The sequence below is a fragment of the Rhinoderma darwinii genome, chromosome 13 (assembly GCF_050947455.1).
Source record: "Rhinoderma darwinii isolate aRhiDar2 chromosome 13, aRhiDar2.hap1, whole genome shotgun sequence".
Taxonomy (NCBI): Eukaryota; Metazoa; Chordata; class Amphibia; order Anura; family Rhinodermatidae; genus Rhinoderma; species Rhinoderma darwinii.
Genome location: NC_134699.1, coordinates 1,893,530 through 1,919,371, shown reverse-complemented (window position 1 = coordinate 1,919,371; position 25,842 = coordinate 1,893,530). Strand labels below are relative to the sequence as shown.

General features: G+C 45.9%; 1 protein-coding gene across 2 annotated transcripts in view; it reads left to right on the top strand.

The window, feature by feature from the left end:
- Nucleotides 1-25,842, top strand: part of RIPOR3 (RIPOR family member 3) — a 97,191-nt gene that overhangs the window by 60,900 nt on the left and 10,449 nt on the right. For both annotated transcript variants that reach the window (XM_075845957.1, XM_075845958.1), the window contains 13 exons: nucleotides 389-412; nucleotides 2,011-2,064; nucleotides 4,330-4,479; nucleotides 6,656-6,719; nucleotides 7,551-7,594; nucleotides 8,307-8,432; nucleotides 12,726-12,871; nucleotides 18,476-18,605; nucleotides 19,612-20,157; nucleotides 21,592-21,734; nucleotides 24,444-24,582; nucleotides 24,849-24,984; nucleotides 25,074-25,235. In XM_075845957.1, the coding sequence (XP_075702072.1) occupies nucleotides 389-412; nucleotides 2,011-2,064; nucleotides 4,330-4,479; nucleotides 6,656-6,719; nucleotides 7,551-7,594; nucleotides 8,307-8,432; nucleotides 12,726-12,871; nucleotides 18,476-18,605; nucleotides 19,612-20,157; nucleotides 21,592-21,734; nucleotides 24,444-24,582; nucleotides 24,849-24,984; nucleotides 25,074-25,235 (1,864 nt within the window). The remainder of the gene's footprint in view (nucleotides 1-388; nucleotides 413-2,010; nucleotides 2,065-4,329; nucleotides 4,480-6,655; nucleotides 6,720-7,550; nucleotides 7,595-8,306; nucleotides 8,433-12,725; nucleotides 12,872-18,475; nucleotides 18,606-19,611; nucleotides 20,158-21,591; nucleotides 21,735-24,443; nucleotides 24,583-24,848; nucleotides 24,985-25,073; nucleotides 25,236-25,842) is intronic.

Sequence of the window (25,842 nt, the reverse complement as noted above, 5' to 3'; positions counted from 1 at the left end):
TTTTATAGAAGTTTTTTTCTTTAAAGGACCAGTTTATAGCTAAACCATCGTAAAATGTTAAAAAAAAGTACTGCAACTTTCTAATATATGGAACATTGCAACAAGCTGGGCACCTGAGTCAGCAAAAAGTTAATAGGTAAAATTGTGCAGCCTCTCATTGTAGACTATTGTTTCCATTCACTGGTGGCAAGCAGAGAGCTTAAAAATCGGGAAGAATTGAAATACAAAAAATAGCAAAACTTCTCATTAAATAGTGACTAAGCGATCTCGTCCTACAACCAGGAAACCCCTTTAATGGTAAAAATAAAAAAATGCCCCAACGATCTCATCAAGAACTGTATATTAAACCAGCGAAGTGCAGATTCCGACTGACCGTCCTCTATTACAGGGCTACGTCTATGACCTGGACAAGGTGAGTCCCCGCCTGTGCTGCTGATTACCATGAATAACTGGGGGAGGTTCTGTCTCCTGATCATCTTCTCTTTCCTCCACCTTATCTCATTGCTTCCGGTTCCTGCTTATTCTCATAAGACATGAAGGGTTAGTGAGCATGTATATAACGGAGCGGATCCTGTCATGTATGGGGGATGCCCAGTCTAAACAGAAACACAAGCATTCACCGTTTGGTTTTTTTCTTTGCACACACAAAATAAAAAATGTCTGAAAATACGGAGGGGCTTTCCAGACATTTTTTCATCATTGCGTTTTTCATGGCTGTTTTTGGAGCTGTTTTTCTTTAGAGTCTATGAAAAAACGCTCCAAAAACGGCTCAAGAGGTGACATGTACTTATTTTTCGCGGCCGTTTTTTTACGTGGCCGTTTTGAAAAACTGCGCGTAAAAAGCGCCCCGTCTGAACAGAACGCCGTTTTTCCCATTGAAATCAAGTTCAATTTTACCATTGAAGCGTTCTGCTTCTGATTTTTTAGTCGTTTTTCGGGACGTTTACAGCCCGAAAAACGTCTGAAAAGACTCCGTGTGAACAGAGCCTTATTGTGATCTGATGTCGACGTCATTTGCGTTATGTTCAGTGGAATCCACATAAACTACAAGTACTAATGCATGTAAGGGCACGTTCACACGCGGCAGATTTGTGCAATACTTCTGAACGGGATTGTTTTACTTCAGCAAATCTGCATCTGAATATTCCCTCAAAGCTACAACTCGTGTCTTGTTAGCGGATAATTCCTTTACGACGGCGTTTGGGACCCGGCCGTTTTCCACAAACCTTGGATTACTGGATGGACATAGAAAATAATAAGAAGATCTCTTCAAGAAAGTCAAATAAACCGAATCTTAACATATAGCACTTTGTCATCCCATCGGGCCCTGAGACTTGATCGTGGCTGCCGGGCCTTCACCTAGAGCTACATTCACACCAACGTGGCAAAAACCTCAGACATGAAAAACGACAGTATTTCACGTCCGATGTGTGCCCTTGTGGGACGAGTTATCCTGCATTACCCATAGACCAGAGTCTACAGATGGATACATGAAGCGCAAAAAAATACCAAAGTCCATGTGACGGCCGTCACATGGACATAATACACGCTCGTCTGGGGCACTTATATTATAGCCGTGAACGGACTACGTAGAATATAAAATCGGCCAAACCCAGCAATGTCTGGGGGTTGACCAAGCATTTAATGTGTAGGGGGGAGGGGGGGCGTTACGACCATCCTGCAACGGCAGATGTTGGAGCGGTATCGGACACGTTGGATCTCATCTTCCATAATTTGACGTTAAATTAATATTTGTTCATAATATAAATTCCCCTAATCCCGCAATCGATAATACAGCAACTTCGATAATTCAACAATAAACTTTTGTACAATGTGGAATTTCACGAATGCTGAAGACCGAACAGGGAATATTTATATAGGTGTCTATGCCCTTCCTATAATCCAGAACGTCCAATAATCCGTCACATGTCACATCCGTCGGAGCCGGATTAAGGGAGTGGCTTTTCTAGAAATGTTTGCGCACTAATCTGCCTTTCTTTGCTTTATAAGGAGATTCGTCTAATTGAAAGACACATAAGGAAGCTGGAGTTTCACATAAGTAAGGTACGTGCTTTACTGTGGGGATTGTTTGTATGATTTACTGTGGAGGTGCCGGGCGGCCGCAGTGCGTGATCCCGCGTCGCCATGTTTCCACATCTGGGGGACAGATGTCATCGCTGTTGCTGCTTCACACATTCTTCACATACACGTCCTGTGACACACGGATTCCTGCAACATTTTTACTCAGTACTTGCGGGTAAAACCCTGAACCCCGAGACTTGGATGTAATAGGGTACAATGTGCACATTTATTATTTCATCTAAACAACCCTCATCCGGGCTGAGCCAGCAAAATGGATTAAAAAATATATGAAGTTGTCATCTTTAAGGGTGAGTTTACACAACGCGGAATTTTTTTTCTCCGATTTGTGTTTTGGATTCCGTATTAAAAAATATACAACAATTTACAGTAAAATACATGCGCAATAAAAGCATACGTATAAAAACCCATCTACACGTAGTGGAAAAAATCAGTGCGGAATTCAGGGCATGCTGGGGATTTGCACTACAGATTTGATCCTCTGCATTGTAAAGTATGAAATCAGGCGCAAAATCTACTTTTTTTTTTTTTTTTTCCATTCAGGTCTTGCCCATCCCTGAAGCTGACGGATTTATTCAAATTTATTTATTTTTCTTCTAAAATAAATCCCCAGTAAATACAAGTCACTGATTTTGATTTATTTTTCTTTAATAGAAAAAATTCCATTCAGCCATTTCTATCATAATTGACCATGATTAGACCTCTCTGCTCGGCAATGGCGGCCGCGTTCAATTTCATTAAACTTTCCCTGAAATAGAGTAAATAAAAATATATTATTAATAACCTGACCGAAAACAAAGCGTATATTTCAGTCTGGAAGATTCCCTTCATGACAAACACCCAAAGTTAGAAAAGTTGAAAACCCACAAGTTCATTCTAGTGTAAGGCCAGATTCACACGAACATGGGGAAACTCGGGTGTGAAAAACGTGACGTTTTTTACGTCCGGGGTGCCCCGCGCGGGTTCCGTTTTCACGGATCCTCAAAGACTTGTCTATGGAGGGATCCGCGAAAAGGAACAAAATAGGGCATGTTCTATTTTTTCAGCGGCCGTGTGAATGGCCCCATTGAAATACATGCGTCCATGTGATGGCCGTTGTTTTAACCGCCGTCACACGGACGTAACCTACGTTCGTCTGAATTCCGCCTTAGGGTAAGGACACAAACCGCATAAACACTGGTTTTTCCGCGATGGACAATGCCCTGGGGTAAGTATTGACCCTTTTTTTTTTTTTCTAGCCCTGGTTTCCGCAGTGGGGGTTCCACCCGGAAAACTGCGCCACAATTTGGTGCTGGTTTTCTAGTGGAATTCACTCCAGGTTCCAGGATATATACTCGGTGTACTTTTACGCTGCATATCTGCCCTGTATGACTTCTCCTTAGGGACCGCAGTATTCGTCTTTTTTACATCGTTATAAAATGCGTGTGATTCTAAGTTTGATTGTTGCCGGTCGGTTTAGCCTCTTGCAGTAGAATGAGAGTTCTTACCCCAGCGATGGACCCCCGGGGTTTGTGAATTACAGTCATTACCCGTTCTCCTGCTGGAGTCCAGCGCTGTGACCTTGATCGCGAGCAACCCTTTTATCTTGGTCATTTGTTGCCGTTCTCCTCTCTAGTAAACTGTAATTTAGGAAAGTCCTTGTCATCCCATTGCCGGAGTCGAATGTGCAACATTTTTCAGGAAGTCGCTCCGCGTTACCCTGTAATTTAGAGGTCGCCGGTACAGATAATCTTCTCTTCGCTGCCGGATTCCAGAACGCGACCACTACAAGATGCATTGTTCTGGATGACACGTTCCAGCACTGTGCAGGTCCCGGTGCTACAGTCGCACGTGTTACATAATAAGGATTATGTCCTCATATACACAGAGGTGGCCTCACCTATAGAGCTGACTGTCCCGACCTTGTCACCGCTCTGTATTCTGAAGCCTAGGGGCGAGCACATAGATGGGAGTCCAGCTCTGCTGCGTTTATAAGCTTCAGATTGTGTTTTATCTTTCCTTTTTGCTTTTTCATTTGAAGACGTTTATGGGCAAAGCTATTAAATACTACACGTATTAAAGCAAAAGAGGGGGGAGTCCCCGAATCAGTAACCCCCTGATTTTCATGTTCTAACACCTATATACTTCTGGTTCTGTGTCGTGATGTCTGTGTGTGCATCTTCCACTCAAGCATACCATCTTCACTCACGCGTTTTGCTTTATTTAACTGGTTAAATTATGACTTTATAGATCGAGGAGCTGTATGAAACCTACTGCATACAATGGCGGCTGCGTGTCGGCGCGTGCAACATGAAACAAGCCTTTTCCCTCTCTCCATCAACGAAAGCCTCCAGGGAAAGTCTCCTAGAGCTGTGCAAAAACTTCCAGGAGTGCACGGAGGTAGGATACAACCATTATGTTGTAGTGTTGTAATGCGGTTACATTGTTCACACAGCAAGCACTCGTATTTTCTGAAATACTCTGCACTGCTGAGAGACCCTCACCTGTCATTACTGGTGGACAGGTCACACTCCAAACTTAAAAACATGTTTTAGATAAATATGAATACATTGAGAAGCTGGGGGCTCTGGATCTCCTGGTAGGGCCCCTGGATCTCCTGGTAGGGCCCCTGGATCTCCTGGTAGGGCCCCTGGATCTCCTGGTAGGTCCCCTGGATCTCCTGGTAGGGCCCCTGGATCTCCTGGTAGGGCTCTATATCTCCTGGTAGGGCCCCTGGATCTCCTGGTAGGGCCCCTGGATCTCCTGGTAGGGCCCCTGGATCTCCTGGTAGAGCCCCTGGATCTCCTGGTAGGGCCCTTGGATCTCCTGGTAGGGGCTCTGGATCTCCTGGTAGGGGCTCTGGATCTCCTGGTAGGGGCTCTGGATCTCCTGGTAGAGCCCCTGGATCTCCTGGTAGGGCCCTTGGATCTCCTGGTAGGGGCTCTGGATCTCCTGGTAGGGCCCCTGGATCTCCTGGTAGGGCCCCTGGATTGTTTACTTCTTTATAATTCCGTCTCATTTGTTGCAATAGACACTGGGACCAATGTATGAATGTGGTCAGAGACAACCTCCGGGCATTACAGAGCTGTATCTGCAGGGGACAAGAAGCCTCCACCTGATAATGATGACAATGTCCTCGCTACTCCATAATATATCTGTATGTAAAGAGGCTGTGCTGACATTCATGAGTCCCTTATATATCACGTCCTGACCTGGAGTCCATCAGACATCTGCTTTACATTACTGCAACAGGCTGACAATGTCCATAAACAGTGCGGACTCGCCAGATACACGTGTGGAGGACGAGGGAGGACAGATGTTACTTGTCTCTGTATGTGGAGCAGAGTCCTGATGGAAATGAGCCGAGAGTCCCCGGCAGCTGCGATATTAATAGGATTGGCTGCCTGGCCCTTCTCATTTCACATGTGGAGACATCTCGGCATAAACCTTGTGACTTCACTGCACTAAGATCGACGTTTGCATCTTTCTATTAAAGGCCCAGAACTAAAGTCCTTGTATAGTGTCAGATCCAACAACTCTCTAATAGGCTTTGGGTGAGACGGGATAAAACTAGACATGACCGGCAGAAACGGCACCAAATGTATCACCGTGCACGCTGTATGATAAATCTGGGGCAACTTGCTAGGCGTGTCAGTCACTTTTCTCGTAGCTGGCGTACTTTACACCGATATGTGCCCCAAGAATGGCGCGCAGTGTAATTTCTCTTCGCCTCGACCCTTCTTCTAGACACTTTTTAAAACTATTGAGGGGGCCGTGAAAAGTGTCAACTACACATAATACATTTGGTGCAATTTGTACCAGAATTCTGGTTCATCTTGCGTCGTGTTTTGATGCTTCACTGCTTTCAAGATCTCTGCTTGCTTTCAGTTAATATAAACATACTTGTTTACATCTAGAGGCTGAAAACTCACAAAAAAGTCCTGCTCACACAGCTGTTAGGCTCGTTAGAGTAGAGAGTTCTGATATACTTACCAAGCCCTGCATCTGTTTAAAGGTGTATTCACACAAGCAGATTTTGTGGGGTGTTGGATAAAAAAAAAATAATAGAAAATAAAAATAACGCCGCATTTTTTGTCCACGATTTAGCGTAATGCACCCTAGGTCTATTAGAGCTCTCTCTTCTAGCAAGTCTCGCAGCCTTGTGAACAGAAACGGATCAGGTTGTGTTTTTATGCCAGCCATACCCAACAATACTCATAGGATCAGCCGTCAATCTTGTGTATTGGGGTCCTGCTGGCTGGCCCCGAAAAGCAAGTCGGACCCGTCAGATATCTCTGGGTGTAAACAAGAATGTTTTCATTCATTGATAGCAATCAGAGATCTTGTAAATGGCAAAGAATTGAAACACAAAATATTTTAGAAAGTTGCTTCTGCATTTTTTCTATCTTGTGTGAATATAGTCCTCTTTATAGGACATCTCTGACTGGGTAATAGTGAGAGTGCGGTCGGGGGGGCGGGGAACAGGCTGATGAACGTTCGGTGCAGTCCCAGGTCCGATCACGTCAGCGCGTGAGGCAGACGTCCTGATCTCTTTATTTGTTGTATCTCACTGTAGGATATGTGTATGATAGAAGGAGCGCTGGAAGTCCATCTGGGAGAATTTCTCATTAAGATGAAAGGTAATCCTACACACGCTAGTATATCCTATAGACAGACGACTCTTTGAAATTGACCAAATTGTATACAAAAATGGCTACTCTGTTATATGTTTGGGTTTGGTTTGTGGTGAGGATTGTCACTTCTGCTCTGTCTGATTTAATAACCAAGTACATGAATTTGTGGGCAGTAATACCCCCATCCTCTTTTGGGATTCCACCTCTGATATTTCTCATCACGTATGTAAATAAAAAGATCATTCATTGTATAACGAAAGGTCTTGCAACTTTTTCATACACGTATTTGAATTCCTCACCCTTTTGCAAAATTTCTGCTTGCTGTCAGCGAATGGTACCAAAGCTAAACGACTCTCTACGAGAGATCGATTTGGTACAATGTTACGAGCTGTGCACCTGTGTCAGAAGGAAATGATCTGGATGGGTTTTCAGCTTCTGTATTTAAGTGGGAATGTTTTGATTTCTCGGACAGTAAGCAGAGATCTTAAAATGGCTTTTTAGTTTAGTTCACATAAGACTGGAGAACCTCTTATAATGCACAGGAGATGAACATGTCTGGGGACGAACATCGCAGTAACGAGCGCTCGTCCCCACACATGAGCCTTGTGAAAGGAGCAACTGAGCGCCGATCAACGAGCTGCCTCACTGATCGGCGCTCGTTTTCAGGGCCCATTTTGGGTCATGTAATCGGACGTTTAGGGTGTGTGGGGTGTTGCACTTGCGGGGGAGGGCACGGCGCTTCGTTAAATACTGGGGCGCTGTTTGAGAATAATTCTATTAAACATCTCCAAAAAATGATAGTTTGAGTAATTGTGATCCTTCCCTTGTCCTGTCTAGGTCTGGTGGGTTACGCTCGGCTCTGCCCCGGAGACCATTATGAGGTACAGTAAACACTCAGAGAAAATATTGTTTCATATTGTTAGTGAAACCGAACCACGTCGTGGTCCATAAAACCTGGAATTACGACCCAGCCAGGAGCTCGCTGCCAGTAACATCCGGACACGTTTTCAGTAACCACGAACCAGGGGAACAGTGAACTCGGTTCACGTGGAGCCTCCGCTAACATTGCCGCTCCATTGTGTATGAGCAGATTAATGGCTGCACTTTACGGCCTGCTGTGATAGATCGTATCTGGGAATTACATGTAGCTGTGGGGGCGTGGAAAATGTCTGGGGTCTTGGTATCTGACAGAAGAAAAGTAAAGCAGACCTAATCGTGACACAGGGATCTAAGTAACGTATGCTGCGGAGTACAATGTGTTATTATGGGCGCTGGAAAGTTTATTCGCAAAGCAGCAGTCGCCTTTAACCAGTGAAGTGCCAGGGCTATCCAGACATTTTTTTCATAACATAACAAATTTTGCACCAAATTCACACATACGTCCATGCTGCGTTGGTGCAGGTCACGTTCAAATTGCACCATTTTTACCCCACACAAAAAAACTGTTGCCAAAGTCATGCCAGCTGCTCAGGGCACGGAGCCCAATAACCGCAAAATAGTAACAATTCCTGCAATGAGTTCCTTTAACAGAACAAGGACTAGGGAGGTGCCGCTTCTATTCCCTAGTTCACGTCGTTGCGTGCTGTTCCACAGGTGCTGGTACGTTTGGGTCGCCAGAGGTGGAGGTTAAAAGGCAAGATAGAAACAGACGACAGCCAAATGTGGGATGAAGAGGAGAGAATATTTATACCGAATCTCTGCGAGAACTTTGAAATTAAGGTAAAGGATGTGGGGTCGTCATACACCGTTGAGCGGACAGACACCCCTGTAGTTTATATGCATAATATGGTGTCTGTGCCTTGATGATAGGGCCGTGGTCTCCTGCCTGTTGGACACCACTGCTCTATAGGGGAATTTTTATTTCAGTAGATCATGTAATAACGGAGCATCGTCCATTCATTTTCGATGCTGTCTTAAGTAAATAAAAGCTTATTGTATAATGAAAAGTTCTGCAACTTTCTTATGTTTTTAATTCCACAACATGTACAATATCTCTGCTTGCTGTCAGTGAGTGGAAACATTCATATGCACATTCGGAAGCTGAAAATTCATTCTGACCTAGTCCTACGCACACATCCGCAGGCTGTTAGGGTGGGGCGGCTTACTTGCCGATTTACCTGCAAAATCGGGCAGCCATAAGGATCTATTTATTAATAGCTGAACTATTTTGCAGGTAACCAGTGGTTTTCCCAGCAACAACGCACCACCCTTAACATGCGATTTGATGACCATGGCGAACAGCATGCCAGCGTGGTTTTCATCCGCAGTGCGATCACATAAATGCCACCACGTTGCGCCCCACCCTTAGGCCTCATGCACACGACCGTAAAAAACTCCCGTTATTACGGGTCGTAATTACGACCCGTAATAACGGGCTCATAGACTTCTATTGGCCACGGGTACCTTCCCGTTTTCTTACGGGAAGGTGCCCGTGCCGTTAAAAAAGATAGAACACTTCCTATTTCAGGCCGTAATAACGGCACGGACAGTCCATAGAAGTCTATGGAGCTCCCGTAATGACGGGTGGCTACATGTGTGCACCCGTCATTACGGCAGCGTTGCTAAGCGACGTCAGTAAATAGTCACTGTCCAGGGAGCTGAAAGAGTTAACTGATCGGCAGTAACTCAGCACCAGGACAGTGACTACCGATCAGTATAAACCTGTAAAAAATAAATATAAAAGACTTTCATACTTACCGAGAACTTCCTGCTTCCTCCAGTCCGGTCTCCCGGCCGTTGCCTTGGTGACGCGTCCCTCTCGACATCCGGCCCGACGTCCTGGCCGTCCCTGGATGACGTTTCAGCCCATGTGACCGCTGCAGCCAATCACAGGTCAATCACAGGCTGCAGCGGTCACATGGACTGCCGCGTCATCCAGGGATGTCGGGCTGGCTGTGAAGAGAGGGACGCGTCACCAAGACAACGGCCAGGTAAGTATGAATTTCTTTAACTTTTATTACAGAAAGGGCTGTCCCTTCTCTCTATCCTGCACTGATAGAGAGAAGGGGCTGCCGATTAGTGCAGTGCTATTTTGCCGCCAAAAACGTGCCCTTAAATACTGGTGCAAAACGGGTCGAATACGTGTGACACCGGACCCGTATTTACGCCAGTATTTACGGGTGGGAAAAAATACGGTCGTGTGCATGAGGCCTTAGTGTAACGGTCTAGTCAACCCTCTTTGAGCAATACAAAACCGCACAAATGTCCTGTCCTGGATTTCAGGCTGACCACTCTTTATCTACACCGATACATTGTAAAAACCTCATCAGCTGTGTGAGCAGGACTCTAGGGCAAGACAACTTTGCAGCCTCTAAATGTAAACAATGAAGGTTTTCATTCATTGACCAGCAGAGATCTGGGAAAAAAGCTTGAAAATTGAATCACAAAGTGAATTAGGAAGTTGCAAAACTTTTAATTCTACATTGATTAAGATTTATTTCTATACAACCATATAAAATCCTTTAACAGGAAAGCAGGGGTCATACTGGATTTGCAAAATATCAGATTTAGATTTAGGAAAAATACAAAGAAGTGCAACAAAGCTTATAAGGGGCGCGGAGGATCTCCGTGATGAGGAAAGATGAAAAGAATTAAACCTATTTAGCCTTGAAAAGAGACGACTAAGGGGGGACATGATGACCATATAGGGCCCATACAAGAAATATAGTGAAAACCTGCTCCATGTAAAACCCCCTCAAAAGACAAGGGGACGCCCCCTCCATCCGGAGAAAAAAAGGTTCAACCTGCAGAGGCGACAAGTCTTCTTGACTGTAAGAGCGGTGAATCTGTGGAATAGTCACCGCAGGAGCTGGTTCTTGACTGTAAGAGCGGTGAATCAGTGGAATAGTCTACTGCAGGAGCTGGTTCTTGACTGTAAGGGCAGATTCAGACGAACGTTGCGTTTTTGCGCGCGCAAACAACGCTGCGTTTTGCGCGCGCAAAAACCATTTGACAGCTGCGTGTATCATCCGTGTATGATGCGCAGCCGCCATCATAGAGATGAGGCTAGTCGACGCCCGTCACTGTCCAAGGTGCTGAAAGAGCTAACTGATCGGCAGTAACTCTTTCAGCACCCTCGACAGTGAATGGCGAACACAATATCGAGAAACCTGTTAAAAAAAAAAAGAAAAAGTTCGTACTTACCGAGAACTTCCCTCCCGGCCGTTGCCTTGGTGACGCGCCTCTCTTGACATCGGACCCCACCTCCCTGGATGACGCGCCAGTCCATGTAACCGCTGCAGCCTGTGCTTGGCCTGTGATTGGCTGGAGCTGTCACTTGGACTGAATTGTCATCCCGGGAGGTCAGACTGGAGGAAGATGCCGGGAGTTATCGGTAAGTCAGAACTTCGTTTTTTTTTTACAGGTTCATGTTTATTGGGATCGGTAGTCACTGTCCATGGTGCTGAAACAGGTTAACTCTTTCAGCACCCTGGACAGTGACTATCTCCTGACGTCGCGTACCGGAAATTTTTTTGCCGGGTTCGGCCAAAACGAGTTCGGCCGAACCCGATGAAGTTCGGTTCGATTGTCCGGGTTCGCTCATCTCAAAGACACTCCATTTGGATGTTTGGAAACAGAAAAGCACGTGGTGCTTTTCTGTTTACTTTCATCCTTTTGACAGCTGGTGCGCTGTTTCAGTCGGTTCGCACGAAAGTGCTTCCGTGCGACCTGCGTGGTTTTCACGCACCCATTGACTTCAATGGGTGCGTGATGCGCGAAATACGCGGAGATATTGAACCTGTCGCGTTTTGTACGCAGCGAACAAATGCTGCGCACAAATCACGCACTGTTTGAACTGCCCAATTGACTTCTATAGGGCTGTGCGTGGTGCGTGAAAAATACGCGGCCTGCACGTACGAAAATCACGCTCGTGTGAATCCCCCCTAAGAGCTGTGAATCTGTGGAATAGTCTACTGCAGGAGCTGATTCTTTACTGTAAGAGCGGTGAATCTGGAATAGTCTACTGCAGGAGCTGATTCTTTACTGTAAGAGTGGTGAATCTGTGGAATAGTCTACTGCAGGAGCTGATTCTTTACTGTAAGAGCGGTGAATCTGTGGAATAGTCTACTGCAGGAGCTGATTCTTTACTGTAAGAGTGGTGAATCTGTGGAATAGTCTACTGCAGGAGCTGTCACAGCATGGACAGTAGATGGCTTGATAAAAGGCTTTGATAATTTCCTAGAACGGAAAAATATCAGCTCCCATGTCAATGTGTCGAATTTTTGTTTCATCCGTCCCCTTTTTCCCGTCCCTTGGTTGAACTTGATGGAGATGCATCTTTTTTCAACTGTACTAACTACGTAACTGTCACAATCAGTCCTGTAATCTCTTAAGAAACTGCCTTGAATGTGTCAATTCTACAAACTACATGCAAATGGAGACCGACGAACCGAACATTTTTAACCCTTGAGCTTCCACACAGTATTAAACGAGCGTCATTGCCAATAACCATCATGGTGCACGGACAAGCCGGTAACTATTATGTCTGTGGCCTCCTTCACACTGTAGAGTCGCACAACAGCAGCAAAACATTACAAGTAACAGTTCCCAGATGTCCAGAAACATATGGAGCATTTACATAGTATTTATGACATCTGGCTGCCCTCCAAGACACCCCTCAGTGTTAAAGGTCTATAGAGTAAAGAGGTATGCATACCTTACATTATATAGGTGGCTTAGCATGGCGCACAGTGGCGGGCCGAGTGTAACCAGCAGCGCGCACACAAATCCAGACCGCACCGTCAGAGACTTTACTGCCATTCCTCAGATGAATCAGGGATTCTTCACGGTCCACAAAAATAAATCAAAAGCTTTGTAAATTGTCCTGAACAAATATCAACTCCGCTGAATGTTTTATCCAGGTGACTGGACCAGAGTCGCTCACACCACGTATAGCGGAAAGCACCAGTCAGGCAGTGACCCTACAGCCGCCTGTTATTTGTAGGATTGTCAGAATCGTGAGACCCTTAAGACTAAGAATCAAATCTTCTTCTATTTTTCTGCACCTTTCAGGTCATAGAGCAGCGGGGCCTGACCACCATCATGGTCGGGGTAGTGACTTGCGACATCGCTGACTTTTTTACCACTCGACCAAGAATCATCATCGTGGACATCACAGAGCTGGGGACCATTAAGCTACAGCTGGAAGTTATATGGAAGTAAGTAGATCTTATCGTGTGCACCCCTGTCTAGTTATCACTGTATCATAGCGTATCACAGGTATAAAAGGGGTCTGTCATTGCTGTTTTCTCACTCCTGGAAGTCGATCTAAAGAAGCAGGGCTGCAGTGTAAAGCATTCTGATGAAAGAGGATGTTTAAACCCTACTCCGAAAGACAATTCATCGAAGCTGGAGTCAATGATCATAACTATTCCCTAATGGTGCGCGTGTTAGTCTTCGTCCCCTGACTCTTCTGAATCCATGTTCGCTATAAGGATCCTTCAGTTCATCTCCTAGTAGGATATGTTCACACTGGGCAGGTTTGTTGCAGACATTTTTCTGACTGTTTCATACATCTGAATGGGGGTTGTGAAAATCTACGCACCTGGTGCAGAAACGACTCGGTTTTCATACATTTCTACAGCAAATCTGCCACAGGAACATAACGGACCGGTGATTAGGTTGGCTTTAAATAGAAGCCGTATATACTGTTTTATAGGTATATCCTTTACAGAATTTGATATAGGACCTGTCATTCTGCTTTCTAATAATTCCTGAACATGATATTGGTCTAGTTATGGGAGCCCAGTATGTATCGCTGCATCATATAGCAGAATAGCCATTCAGGAGTCTGGAAAAGCTCTTGCGACTGCCACGTTGTCACCCACAATTTTTATTGCAGAAGATTAGGACTCAAGGACTTCTGTCCGGGACTTAGTGCAGCTACTGATATCATTACCGGATATTCCGTACATGTCAGTTTCCCCGGCCTCGGCAGAGCTCGCGATCTGTCACAGCGGATTCATCTTTGCTGTGCGGCTAAGTTTAGTCTATTGTTATGTTATCAGACGATTCCAGCTGCGGAGAATAGAGAGTTTGATGGGTCATTTTGTCACATAGAAGAATCCTGATCATCTGCACTACTGGTTGTTCTATAAGCAACTTTAGAGTCTATTTGAGCTCATTTTTAGAGGTCATCACACCAAGGACATGGTATTTATAGGGTCCAGGGTTGATATTGAAGTGCTGAAGTTTATGCATCTCCGCTGCATACCCAAAACGATTCACTTTAGTATGCCGCATTACATGCTGTTGGATTCTGTTCTACAAATGACGGAACTTCGTATTGTGATCGTCATGAAACCATCACGGAAGCGCAGACGAGAGCGCACATATTTTTCTTGGGTCGTATTAAAATGATGACTTTTCCGGCTCGCTTTTCTCCAGAGCTCCGGCATTGTAATATAATTTACGGCTCAGTACCAGTAATGGACGTTGGTCCTGGCAGGAGGCGCCTTGAATTATCGTACAGCGCCCGATTTTATTTCCCGGCACTGCTGTTGTTAAAAGGTTTTGTACGTTGTTTTTTTATTTTTTCTTCTTCTATACGGATCATTGGGAACGTTTTGCCAAAATGTCTGCAGGGGAGGTACACAGTGAAACTTCTTGCGGAGCCTCCCTGTGGAGGGATGATCAATTATACATTCTGTACGTTGCCTGCGGCCGACATGAAATCCAATGCAAACAGTGTAAAACGTCCCGCAGTGTCCGGAAACAACATTCGCAGATTCAACACGTTACACGCTGGCTTTAACCCTGCCGTGTCGCAGACAAATTTCCGCCCGGTAACAAGAAGTGTCCCAAATCCGGCTCCTCTGGAGTCTGCAGCATTTTTAGTGCTCTTCATCGGGTGCTTTCTATCATCTCTGCAAAACTCCACTGAAAACACAACTGCGATTATTAGGTGTTCTGCCGTTATTTAACTACTTGTAGACACAAGAGTATGCTCGTCCTCCGCGGCAGGCACTAGCTTTTAACGATAAGCATACGCGTAACCCTACTCGTGTGGGGACTGCATCATTGCCCGCACGATAAGAAGCAGACCAATGACTGTAAGGTTCACACGAGCACATTTCGTCCGTAATTGACGGACGTATTTCGGCCGCAAGTCCCGGACCGAACACAGTGCAGGGAGCCGGGCTCCTATCATCATAGTTATGTACGACGCTAGGAGTCCCTGCCTCGCTGCGGGACAACTGTCCCGTACTGTAATCATGTTTTCAGTACGGGACAGCAGTTCCACGGAGAGGCAGGGACTCCTAGCGTCGTACATAACTATGAAGCTAGGAGCCCGGCTCCCTGCAGTGTGTTCGGTCCGGGACTTGCGGCCGAAATACGTTCCGTCCATTACGGACATAATGTGCTCGTGTGAATCCAGCCTAAGGCCGAGTTCACACACAGTGTAAATACTGCAGATTTTCCGCAACTGATTTAATTGCAGAAAATCCGCAGCGTATTACATTACAATCTCATCCACGCGCTGCGCAAAAAAACACGGCAAAAAAAGGTTCAGAAATTGACCTGCGGTGCAGTTTTTTTTAATCCGCGGCATGTCAAGTTATGCTGCAGATGGTAGGTAAAACCCGCAACAAAAAGCAGATGTTGCGATTTTTGCAGCGGAAAAGCGGCGATTTTTGCCGCAAAAATCGCAACTCAGGGAAAAAAAATCTATACTTACCCAGATCTCTCTGCTCCTTCATCCAGCCAAAAAAAGTTTATGCTGCGGGCCGTTATCCTCCCGGAGAGTCCCTGTAACCCTTGATGTGCTGTATTATACTTGATGGATCATTCTCTTCATACGTTTTGGTCCATTATCAGTTAAGCTTTCATGCGCCGCACTCCTCAGATCATCACTGGACGGTTCCTGGAATACACCCAGATATTCACTGTCGGCATGTGTAGATTAGGGAGAACCTGGAACTGTGCGCTTATGAGTGAGGGGTGAGGGGGGTCTCTGACTATTGTCCTGGATCAGATGTCCGCATCACATATTCATGCTGGCTCGCTGTAATTCTAAATATTCAGAATATTAACACAGCGATGGCGCGCGCGCTCTCTCCCGGACCTTTGATGTCAGATCCCCTTGGAACCGGACATTGCAAGATCCATTTTGCTCCCCACCGCTGGGGGACCTTGGCTAATTTGAGCAATTCCGTATATTGTAGAGGCCAAGAATAACAGCAGTGTGACCAGCGAGGCGCTGATCCATCCTTCTCACTGGTGATCGGCCGCGCACAGCGGGACTATGGATATATCTTATGGAACGTCCGCTGCAAAGAAAAAGGACTTCTGCTCAATATGTTGAGCGTATTTGTCGGGGGCCCAGTCCAGTTTTCTGTACTTTGTATAATGAAAATTCTGCAACTTTCTAATATAGCTTGTGTTAAAATCCTTCACCACTTTCAAGATTCCTACTTGTTGTCAGTGAATGGAATCCCCCCCCCCCCCTTAGCTTGTCAAGCTCACATAGGTGCTAGCACTGAGGACTGGTTTTCAGGCTATGGCTGTCAACGAGGTTTGCATTCACTGACCGCAAGCAGAGATATTGGAAATGGTGAGCATTTGTTACACAAACCATAATGAAAAGTTGCAGAACTTTTTTTATACAATCAATATTTATTTACATAGAACTAGAAAACTTTCATCTCCTGCAGTTTTGGGACGAGAGCAGGTGCATTCAGTTAACAGTTGTGCAATCGATCCCTGGAAACGCGTTTCTTCCTCTCCTTGTTTGTTTGTGAATATGTCATTTCTGGATTCAGGACAATGAATGAGCGGGAGGGTAATGGAGATGTTAATAACCTGCCGTAAACGAGAACGGGAAGAAGGATGCGCTCTGCGTGTGGCGCGCTTGTCACAATCAGTCACGGGATGCAGCAGAGCTGAGCGGGTCCGCAGGGAGCCCTTGTTTTCCTGCCTGGCTCGAACGCTTAGATGGAATGATGAGATAGTCTGTACCAAGAACACATATTTCCGTGCTGAGATAATCCCTACAGAAAGCTTCATCTGCCACAAGCGTTTCTCGCAGGTTTTTCTCATTTGTCATCCATTGTGCGAGGTAAGAGATTGCCGGACAGTCACCGCATGCGATCACCAAGAGGAAAACTTCTCTAATGTAGCAGAACTCAGCAGTTTGACTTATTTCACCCCCCCCCCACCCTCGAGCTTGCAGAACTATATGTCCCAGAATGGCCTAGAGGATGAAGAGATGCAGATTGATGACACACACTGGCTCTCACTCACTCTTACTTAGGCCGGATTCACACGAGTGTGTTCGGTCCGTGATATATGGACCGTATCCCGGACCGAACACTGACGATAGGAGTCCCGGCCTCGCTGCGGTTTGACTGTCCCGTACTGTAATCGTGTTTTCAGTACGGGACAGTTTTCCGTAGCGAGGCCGGGACTCCGAGCGTCACAGATAACTATGCAGGGAGCCCGGCTCCTATGGTCAGAGTGTTCGGTCCGGGATACGGTCCATATATCACGGACCGAACACGCTCGTGTGAATTTGCCCTTAGTCTCCAGTATTAAAAGGCAACTATAGAAACCCCTGAACTGAATCCTGTTGTATAAGGCAGCGCTGCCATAAAGGATCAGGAGCGGCCGCAGGATATGTGCAGAGAACATAGGAGGCTTGGGGGTGAACTGCCGGAGTTCTGTTTCCTGAATTTATGCAAATCTCTTTGTATATTGAAAAGTTTTGAAACGTTCTAATATTTGTATAATTAATTTCTCACCATTTTCAAGATCTCTTCTTGCTGTTCGAGAATAGAAACTTTTTTTTTCATTTACATCCAGAAGCTGAAAACCGTTCCCGACCACTTCTCACACCGCTTAGATCAGTATCATTGTTTACAGTCTAGAATCTCCCTCATGTCCCAATATTATCAGCCTGAAGTCCGGACTGTTCAGTCCAGAGTATTGCCTGGGTTACATACAATTTCAACAAACCTTCAGCTATGAACAGGACTAGATTAAGAAGGGCTCTCAGTCTCTAAATTCAAACAATCAATGTTCCCAGTCACTGACCGCAAGCAGAGATCTTGGAAATGGGAGAAATTTAAAAATCAAAGTATATTAGAAGTTGCAGAAATTTTTAATGATATCAGTTTTGAGTTTTATTTATATGAAGCCAGAATCCCCCCCCCCCCCCTTAATAGAATGTGTTCCTGGGGCCCCTTTTTGTTTGTACGGTGAAGTTATTTGTAGTTTTGCATTAAAGCCACATGCCGCTTCACACGCCACCGACGCCGGATTTGTTTTGATATGTAACATGAGTAAAGCCGAGGAGAAACTTGTCGCCCGTCCGTCAAACTAATTTATTTAGTTATTTGGATTACATTAGAGGCAGGTTATGAATGAAGAGCCGCGGTGATGAAACGCAGGTTCTGTTTCTAATCTCGTGCGACCGCGTTCAGCAAGTGACGACTTCCAGCTGTTCTCTCGTGATCAATTGGCTTGAACTGCCGGAATACTGTCATAGTTTGTGTGACCCGTCTCATTCCAGGGTCGGGTAAAACCTGTGTGTAAAGGGATTGGCGGTATCCGCAGGGCACGTTTATAGTAACAAAGTATCAATTGTAAGTTACGTCATTGTAACAGATGTTATACGAGTGTAACGTTGCGATCAGTCTGTGTGATTTCCCCTATACTTGTGGTAACCAAATGCAAAACTTGCCTGACCATTAGATTGAATTTTATAGACTCTCGTAATCGCCATAAGTACAATGACGTTTTTCTTATTGTCTTTTCCCTCTCAGCCCATTTGATAGCAGCAAGATCCTGTCTACACCTGGAATGAGCAACAAGTTTTCATCAAGTGTCCGGAAAATGTCCTTATATCATTGGACGCCCCCCAACACCCCCAGCTTCCGGGACAAGTTTTACATTGTGAGTATCTATAGTCTCACTGCATGTCATCTGGTTCCAGGGGACGACCCGTAAATGGGTTCCATAAATAAAGCTTAAACTTTGCATAATGAAAAGTTCCGCAACTTTCTAATAGACTTTTTGTTTTAGTGTTTACATTCGGAGGTTAAAAACGTCTCCTGACATCTTCTAAGGATTTGTTACAATGTAGCAGTGCAGGTAAGGGCTATCAGTCTGGTGTACAAGACAGGAGAGAGATGTGTTGCTGTATCAAAGAGGAATGTCTGCACTGATACATTGTAATAAGCCCTCAGCATTTAGAGGCTGAAAATGCTAACAATGAATGTAAGCAAGCAGAGATCTTGGAAATGGCGAAGAGTTAAAACACATCACAAAAAAGTTGCAGAACTTTTTTATACAATCATTAAAGTGTAACTAAACTTTTATAAAACTTTTGACATGTCAAAGGGACATTTTAGAAGTTTTGATCAACAGCGGTCTGAACACTGAGACCCCCACTGATCGCCAAAACGAAGCGGCAAGAGCGCTAATGTGAGCGATGTGTCGCTTTGCTTCTGCTTGGCTTTCCGCGGTGTAGAAAGTCTGAGTCCGTACCCTGCTAGCTCGGCTTTCCAAGGAAAGATCAGAAACAAAGCAGCACAACGCTCATCCGAGCCCTTCTTCCGCTTTGTTTTAGTGATCAGTGGGGGTCTCGGCACTCGGACCCCCACTTATCAATACTTCTGACACGTTACTATGACATGTCAAACTTATTTAAAAAAAACAGTTTAGTTCCACTTTTTTATGTACAGAAGATTGGACAGACCAGCCAGCGTTGTACTGTATGTGAACTCCCAGCCGCTGCCCGTTGTGTATTATACAGGGACCAGGTTATTATCCTCATGTCCAGCGCGACGCTCGATCACCGAGTGCTGACGGTCCTTATAGGGAACTTGTCAGAAGTTAATATTTTGTTTTATTTATATGGAATTTTATTCCTCACTTTTTTTTTATTATTGTTTTGCAGACAAACGATCTAGACAGCAGCACGTATCCATCACTGGAAAAAGACATCCAGACCCCGTACATCCTGAGCTATCTGGCCAACAGCGGCTTTATCAGGGACCGCCGAAGTCTAGGACACAGCATGGAGCTGAACAGCATAGACAGTCTGAGAAATCTACAGGAGATCGGAGATGAAGCTGCCCCCAGTCCACCGTCCTCATGTGGGGAGACTCTGCCGTATTCTTCACAAGAGCTGACCAGAGACGAGCAACCGCCAGGTCACGAAACGCTGGATATTCTCAGAGAGACGACCGACTACTACAGCGCCCAGAACACCGGGAAACCTTCAAGGCTAGAATTTGACAAAAACCCCACCACGGAGGAGGGCCGGACCCCCAGCTCGACTCTAGAGGAAAGCACCAGAGGCAAAGAGAACAGCGAAGACGAGAAACCGTCACTACCGCGCCAGCTGGACGACGTCCTGGACCTGCTGAGGTCAGAGGAGGCCACAAGGTGGAAAATGAAGGAGATGGAGCAGTCCGTGCTAAACTTCAGAGAGAGAATATTGGTACGTGGCAATGTGGAGTCCGGGGGGCGAGGGGGTCCTGGTGTGAGGAACTGGGGGTGAGTACTGGTATGTAGAGGACGGAAGAAGGAGCAGTGTTATTGGTGCACGGAGTCTAATAGACAATGAATGTTGGTTTGTGATTTCTTACGAGGAATATGGGGGAGGGGGGTGTGTGTATATAGAATTTATATTTGGAGGTGAGTAGTGCAAGTATTTGTACATAGAATATGGGGCGGAGGGTGTCAGTGATACTAAACATGTAGCTGCTACTTTAATCGAGGGGTTTCCTCCAAGATGCTTTCACCTGGTAAAGTCTAGTTGGTCAGTGTTGGAATCCAGGAATTGTGCAGACCCTGAAAACCCTACAACACCCCACCTAGGACTGGGCGATCATGGCCTAAATCAAAATCACGATTGATTGATCATGTAGCCTAGATTTACGATTATTAAATAATTACTTAGACCACACCCCTTTTAGCATGCCACACCCCCTATTTGCATGCTACGCCATTGAATTAATATTTATCACCTGAGCCTGTTGTATGCTACTGTATATAATATACCCTCTGACACTGCCCCCACACTGTATATTGCCCCTATATTTATCCCCACACTGTATATTGCCCCTATAGCTATCCCCACACATTATAATGTTCCTATATCTGCCCCCCCACTGTATAATGCCCTCCATAACTGCCGCTACATACTATAATGCCCCTATAACAGACTTCCACTCATATAATGCCTCTATAGCTGCCCTCACACAGTGTAATGCCCCCATAACTGCCCTCATATATGCCCCCCACACAGTATAGAGACCCCCTAGGTGCCCCCGCACTGTATAATGTCCCACAGCTGCCCCCTATAGTGCCTGATAAAAATAATAATATACATACTCCCCTAACCCGTTCCAATGATGAGTGGCGGAGATCCCTCTGGTCTGTGCGGCTCGGGGCAGACCGGTGCGGGGACGTCACTGCCTCGAGTCCCGCCATACATAGTGAATATTAGTGCAGCGACCTTACGACTCCCGGCTCTACCATTGGATTCAACTGTATCTGCGTCCTGAAGATGCAGATACAGTTTAAACTGGGATAAAATAATTGATAAAACCAAAATTCGCAAGATGTCGATTAATTGCACTGAACTTCGGTTTTGATTATTTTTCGATTAATTGCCCAGCCCTAACCCCATCATAGCACTGCGTGATCCGGCTTCTCCAGTAACTGCTGACGTTACAATGAATTCCATCCTGAAGTGCGCCTGTTTATGAAAACCCCTGCACCGTTTAACCCCATCACTACCATTAGTGCAGAGAAGTTGTACTTATCATGTAGATGGATGAACAGAACTGCTTGACATGCTGGGATTTATGGTGCATCTCACTAGATAAAATCACAGATCTGTCTCCTATTGGTTGTTTCTGTTCTGCAGAGGTCATGTGATCCCGGAGCTGCGCTCCCCTCCATGGACCGCCTGATGGTGGAGACGGCACTGGAAAGTTTTGACTTCTTGAACACAGATTTCAGCGCAGACGACTTGTCTCTCTTTGGCAGCGTCCGCACTCACAGCAAGAGGTAAAACACACAGTCTCCAAATATTCCCAGCATTTCCTGTGTGATGTGCTGGGAACAAGTCAACTACAGATAAAGTTCTCAAATCGCAACGTAAACCAGGAAGTCCGCAAATTGTGGCTCTCCAGCTGTTCAGAAACTACAACTCCCAGCATTCCCTGACAAACATAGGGTAGAACAGCGGACCCATCCCTTGTGTCTGGTTGTGGTTGGTAGAATCAGTTTTGATAATATTACTAAGAAAAAGGTTGTTTTTTTTTAAGAGCTTAAAGTGCCACCTCGTCACTATGGTCGCCGTCTGGTTGGCGGATTACACTGGTCTCTAAATTCATGAAATTCCCGGCAACTTCTGTAGATGCGTCTGAGTCGTCCTGAAGTCTTATATTTTGGGTCATCTTGGCAGACCATTACAGTAACAGGGTTTGTCACCCAGCTTTCCACAGACCCAGAATTGCATTATTATCTAGAGTTACAACTGCTCTGTCCATGTGTCAGTCTTCATTGAGATTCTAATCATGAACCAGGAGGCGCAGTATGAACATTAATACTGCAGACTCCCAGATAGGGATCAGATGATGATGAATTCTCTCCTTTAAGGCTCCGTTCTAGCGTTCCGTCGGAGCTTCCCATGAGAACAGGACCCTGACTGAAACGGTAGGTTTCCGTTTGCATCACTATTGATTTCAATGGCGATGAATCCGGCGCAAAGGGTTTTCGTTTGTCACGTGGTGTAAGTGTTTAGTCGTTTTGACAGAATGAATAGCGCAGTTGACTACGGTCAGAACGACGGAACCCTCGCACAACGGAAACAAAACAAAACCATTTGCACCGGATCCGTCACCATTGAAATCAATGGTTTCCGTTTGTTTCAGTCAGGGCTCCGTTCTGGCGATAAGCTCAGACGGAACGCCAGAACAGGACCCGGACGCAGATGTGAACGAAGCCTTAGTGATGCATATACGGTTGTTGCAGCAATGTCACCAGATCAACGTGTCCTAACATCTTAATCATCGTACACGTCTAATGGCTAAGAATAAATGCAGATATCCCCTACTCCCTTCTATACCGCTCAAGATTCACATCACCCCATATAAATGTAGCGTCACCGGTGCCGGAGCTGATTGTTATCGCCTTCAGGGTGGAGTCTCTTGTGCCGAGGAACTAATAATCACATGGCAAAACCGCACGTTTAAATTGTAACTAAACATTCATTGATTGGTGGGGTCCGTGCACGGAGACGAAGCAGCTGAAGGTCTCGTGTGATCGCTCGGCCGCTTCGTGTCTGTTCAGCTTCTTATGGAAATAAATGTATCGGTGTACGGAGTCAATATAAAGTCTATGAGCCCGTCCTCCGATACATCGGCTTTCCGGAAAAAGCCGAACAGACACGAAGCGGCCGAGCGATCACACGAGACCTTCAGCTGCTTCGTTCTAGCGATCGGTGGGGGTCTCAGGGCTCGGACCCCCAGCAATCCAAAACTTCTGACATGTCACTATTATATCTCACTATGACACGTCAGAAGTTTGTTGAGCGTGGTTTTGCAATACAGTTTTTGGACACACGGTTTCTACAGGTGAAACAAGTGTAAAGCCCCTGTACAAGCCGCCTGGGCAAAAACGACAGGAAGATGTGAGCGGTTTTGCCGTGCGACACGCATAGTCATCCTCCCTGACTGCATAGTTCCTATTTTATGAAGTGCTCCGTGAGAAACTTGCGATTTTCTTTTTTTTTTTACAGTAATCTCTTGTAATATCCACATATATAGTCGTCACGCCTGAGTTGGAATAGAGATCGGTCCCATTAAGGTCGGTCGCTGTCGTGTTCCTCAGTCTGGTTTTACTATCCACAGTCCTAAGGTTCAGCATAGATCCCTGGAGCAGAGCGTGATCACAGATCTACATCATTATTATCTGATCCCAGCTCCCCATAGTTCTTGGTACACGAGTGCTCACGACAGACCCCATGCTGAGCCAAAGCAGCTTTAGGGTCTGTTCACACGGCTTATTTTCGGCCGTTTTTCGGGCCAAAAACGGCCGAACCATCGGAAGCAGTACGTCCCCAAACATCTGTCCATTGATTTCAATGGGAAATACTGCATTCTGTTTCAACGGGCCGTTTTTAAAAAACGGCCGTGTAAAACACCGCCCGCGAAAAAAAAGTGCAGGTCATTTCTGGAGCCGTTTTTCATTGACTCTATAGAAAAACCACTCCAAAAACGTCTGTAAAAAACGCAAGTTGCTAAAAAAAAAAATGGCTGAAAATCAGGAGCGGTTCTCTCGAAAACAGTTCCGTAATTTCAGACGTTTTCTGCTAAGCGTGTGAACAGGGCCTTATAGTTCCAGCCATTTAACAGTATGTGCTCGTCTGCTAATTTCGCTTCTCACATGTTTGATAGATCTCTGCTATTTGTGTTCCATGATGAAGTCGTATATGACAAGGGACAGGGGGGGGGGGATTTATTTAGCTCCTTGCCGGTGCTTCTTTGAAGGACTCTATATGAGAACATCCACGAGTGGGAAGATTGCGAACATTTATTGTAGGACTTTTGTTTGTGAGCGGGGGGAGGGAGGGGGGGGGGGATTTAGGTGGGGTTGGGAAGTCTTCTTTGTTAAAAATTTGTAATAATAAAAACTTTTTTGATTAAAAAAACCAGTACGTGCTCGTGCAACAACTTGATATCCAATCCCAATATTGAATCTTTTGTGTTTCAGTAACGGGATGGCGACTCCCTCAGTCACACAGAGATTCAGCGGTCATAGCGCCTCCGAGCAGGATGGACTGAGCGCCGGACATGAAGACCTGGACACGCTGCTCTCCGTCCATCTGGATATCTGTAAAGCACTACTAAAGGTGAGCCGTGCCCTGCCGCCGTGTACCGTCTGGAAATCAACGAGATGTCGTAGCGTTAAGCTGGCGCAGACCGTCCACATCTGAACATGCTGCTTATTCTAATAGACTGAGGGATAAGCGGCTGCCAGACTCCTCCGTTGCCACTTACCTCTGGGGGATACATGGCATGAGGAGGTTGGATACTTGGGCAAATCCCGTCGAAATCCGTCCCGGAGGGCTCCATGAAACCAAGATGTCTAAACAGAATTAGAACTTTTGTATTTCAGAAACTGACCTCCCCAAACACAGCCAGGATTATTCAGCATCACCTCCTGGAGGAGTTATCCTGGCAGAGGGAGGTGCTGGAGGACCTGTCAATCATCTATATCCAGAAAGCCCCGGAGAAGGCCTCTATAGAGGACAGTATGTATCACCCTGTATATACCCTGATGATATATTATACACGGGGAGGACGGTCAGTGGCCAATTTTTTCTCTTCTTTATTTCCGTAGTTTTCCCAAAGACCAAAAAGATCCGACATTTCCTGGAGCTCTGGCAGGGCTGTGTCCGGCCTGAATCTCCTTGGTTCTGCTCCTCTGAAGTTTTCCTCAATCAGCTGAAGAAAATGTTTGTGCTGAAGATCAAAGCCAAGTACCCAGGACAGCTGGAGGCAGGTGAGGCGCCTCCGCACCCCATACCCCAATACCGGAGGTCTGCGCCATGGAACCGTCTGGGGGAAATCAGAGTTTTGCACTGTTTCTGTGGACAGGAAAATGTATCCACGTCCTCAGTGGAGCCCCAATTATAACTTCATGGAGCAGACACAGGCAAAACTTTTTTTTGACATTTGATTATGTATTAGTGAAATGTCAGATAAAATGAATGGGGAGCGGGGGGTGCGTGGCTGAAACTCTATAACGTCCGCAGTAAAGTCCCCTATGCCTTGCAGCTGCCCCTCATCCCACCCGGGTTCGTTTCACTTTCATGGTAGTTCAGACGCCGCGAGATCTGATGGCGGAGAGAATGAGAAATCCTTATAGGGTGTAAAGAAGGTTTAATCTTTATAAAGCCGGTCTGGCTGGGACATTAATGAGGTCTCCAGACATAACAGGAGCTGCATGTGTTGGTGGACTAGGAGGGGACAGGTCCTGCAGCCCCCAGCAGGGACCTCATTACCCCCCGTGTCTGTACCGGTCTATTCCTCGGACGCAGGATATCTGGTAATCTGCGGTGCTGCCCCCGCTGTGAGCGACCCCCACAAGGGACGAGCATTTGCCAGGA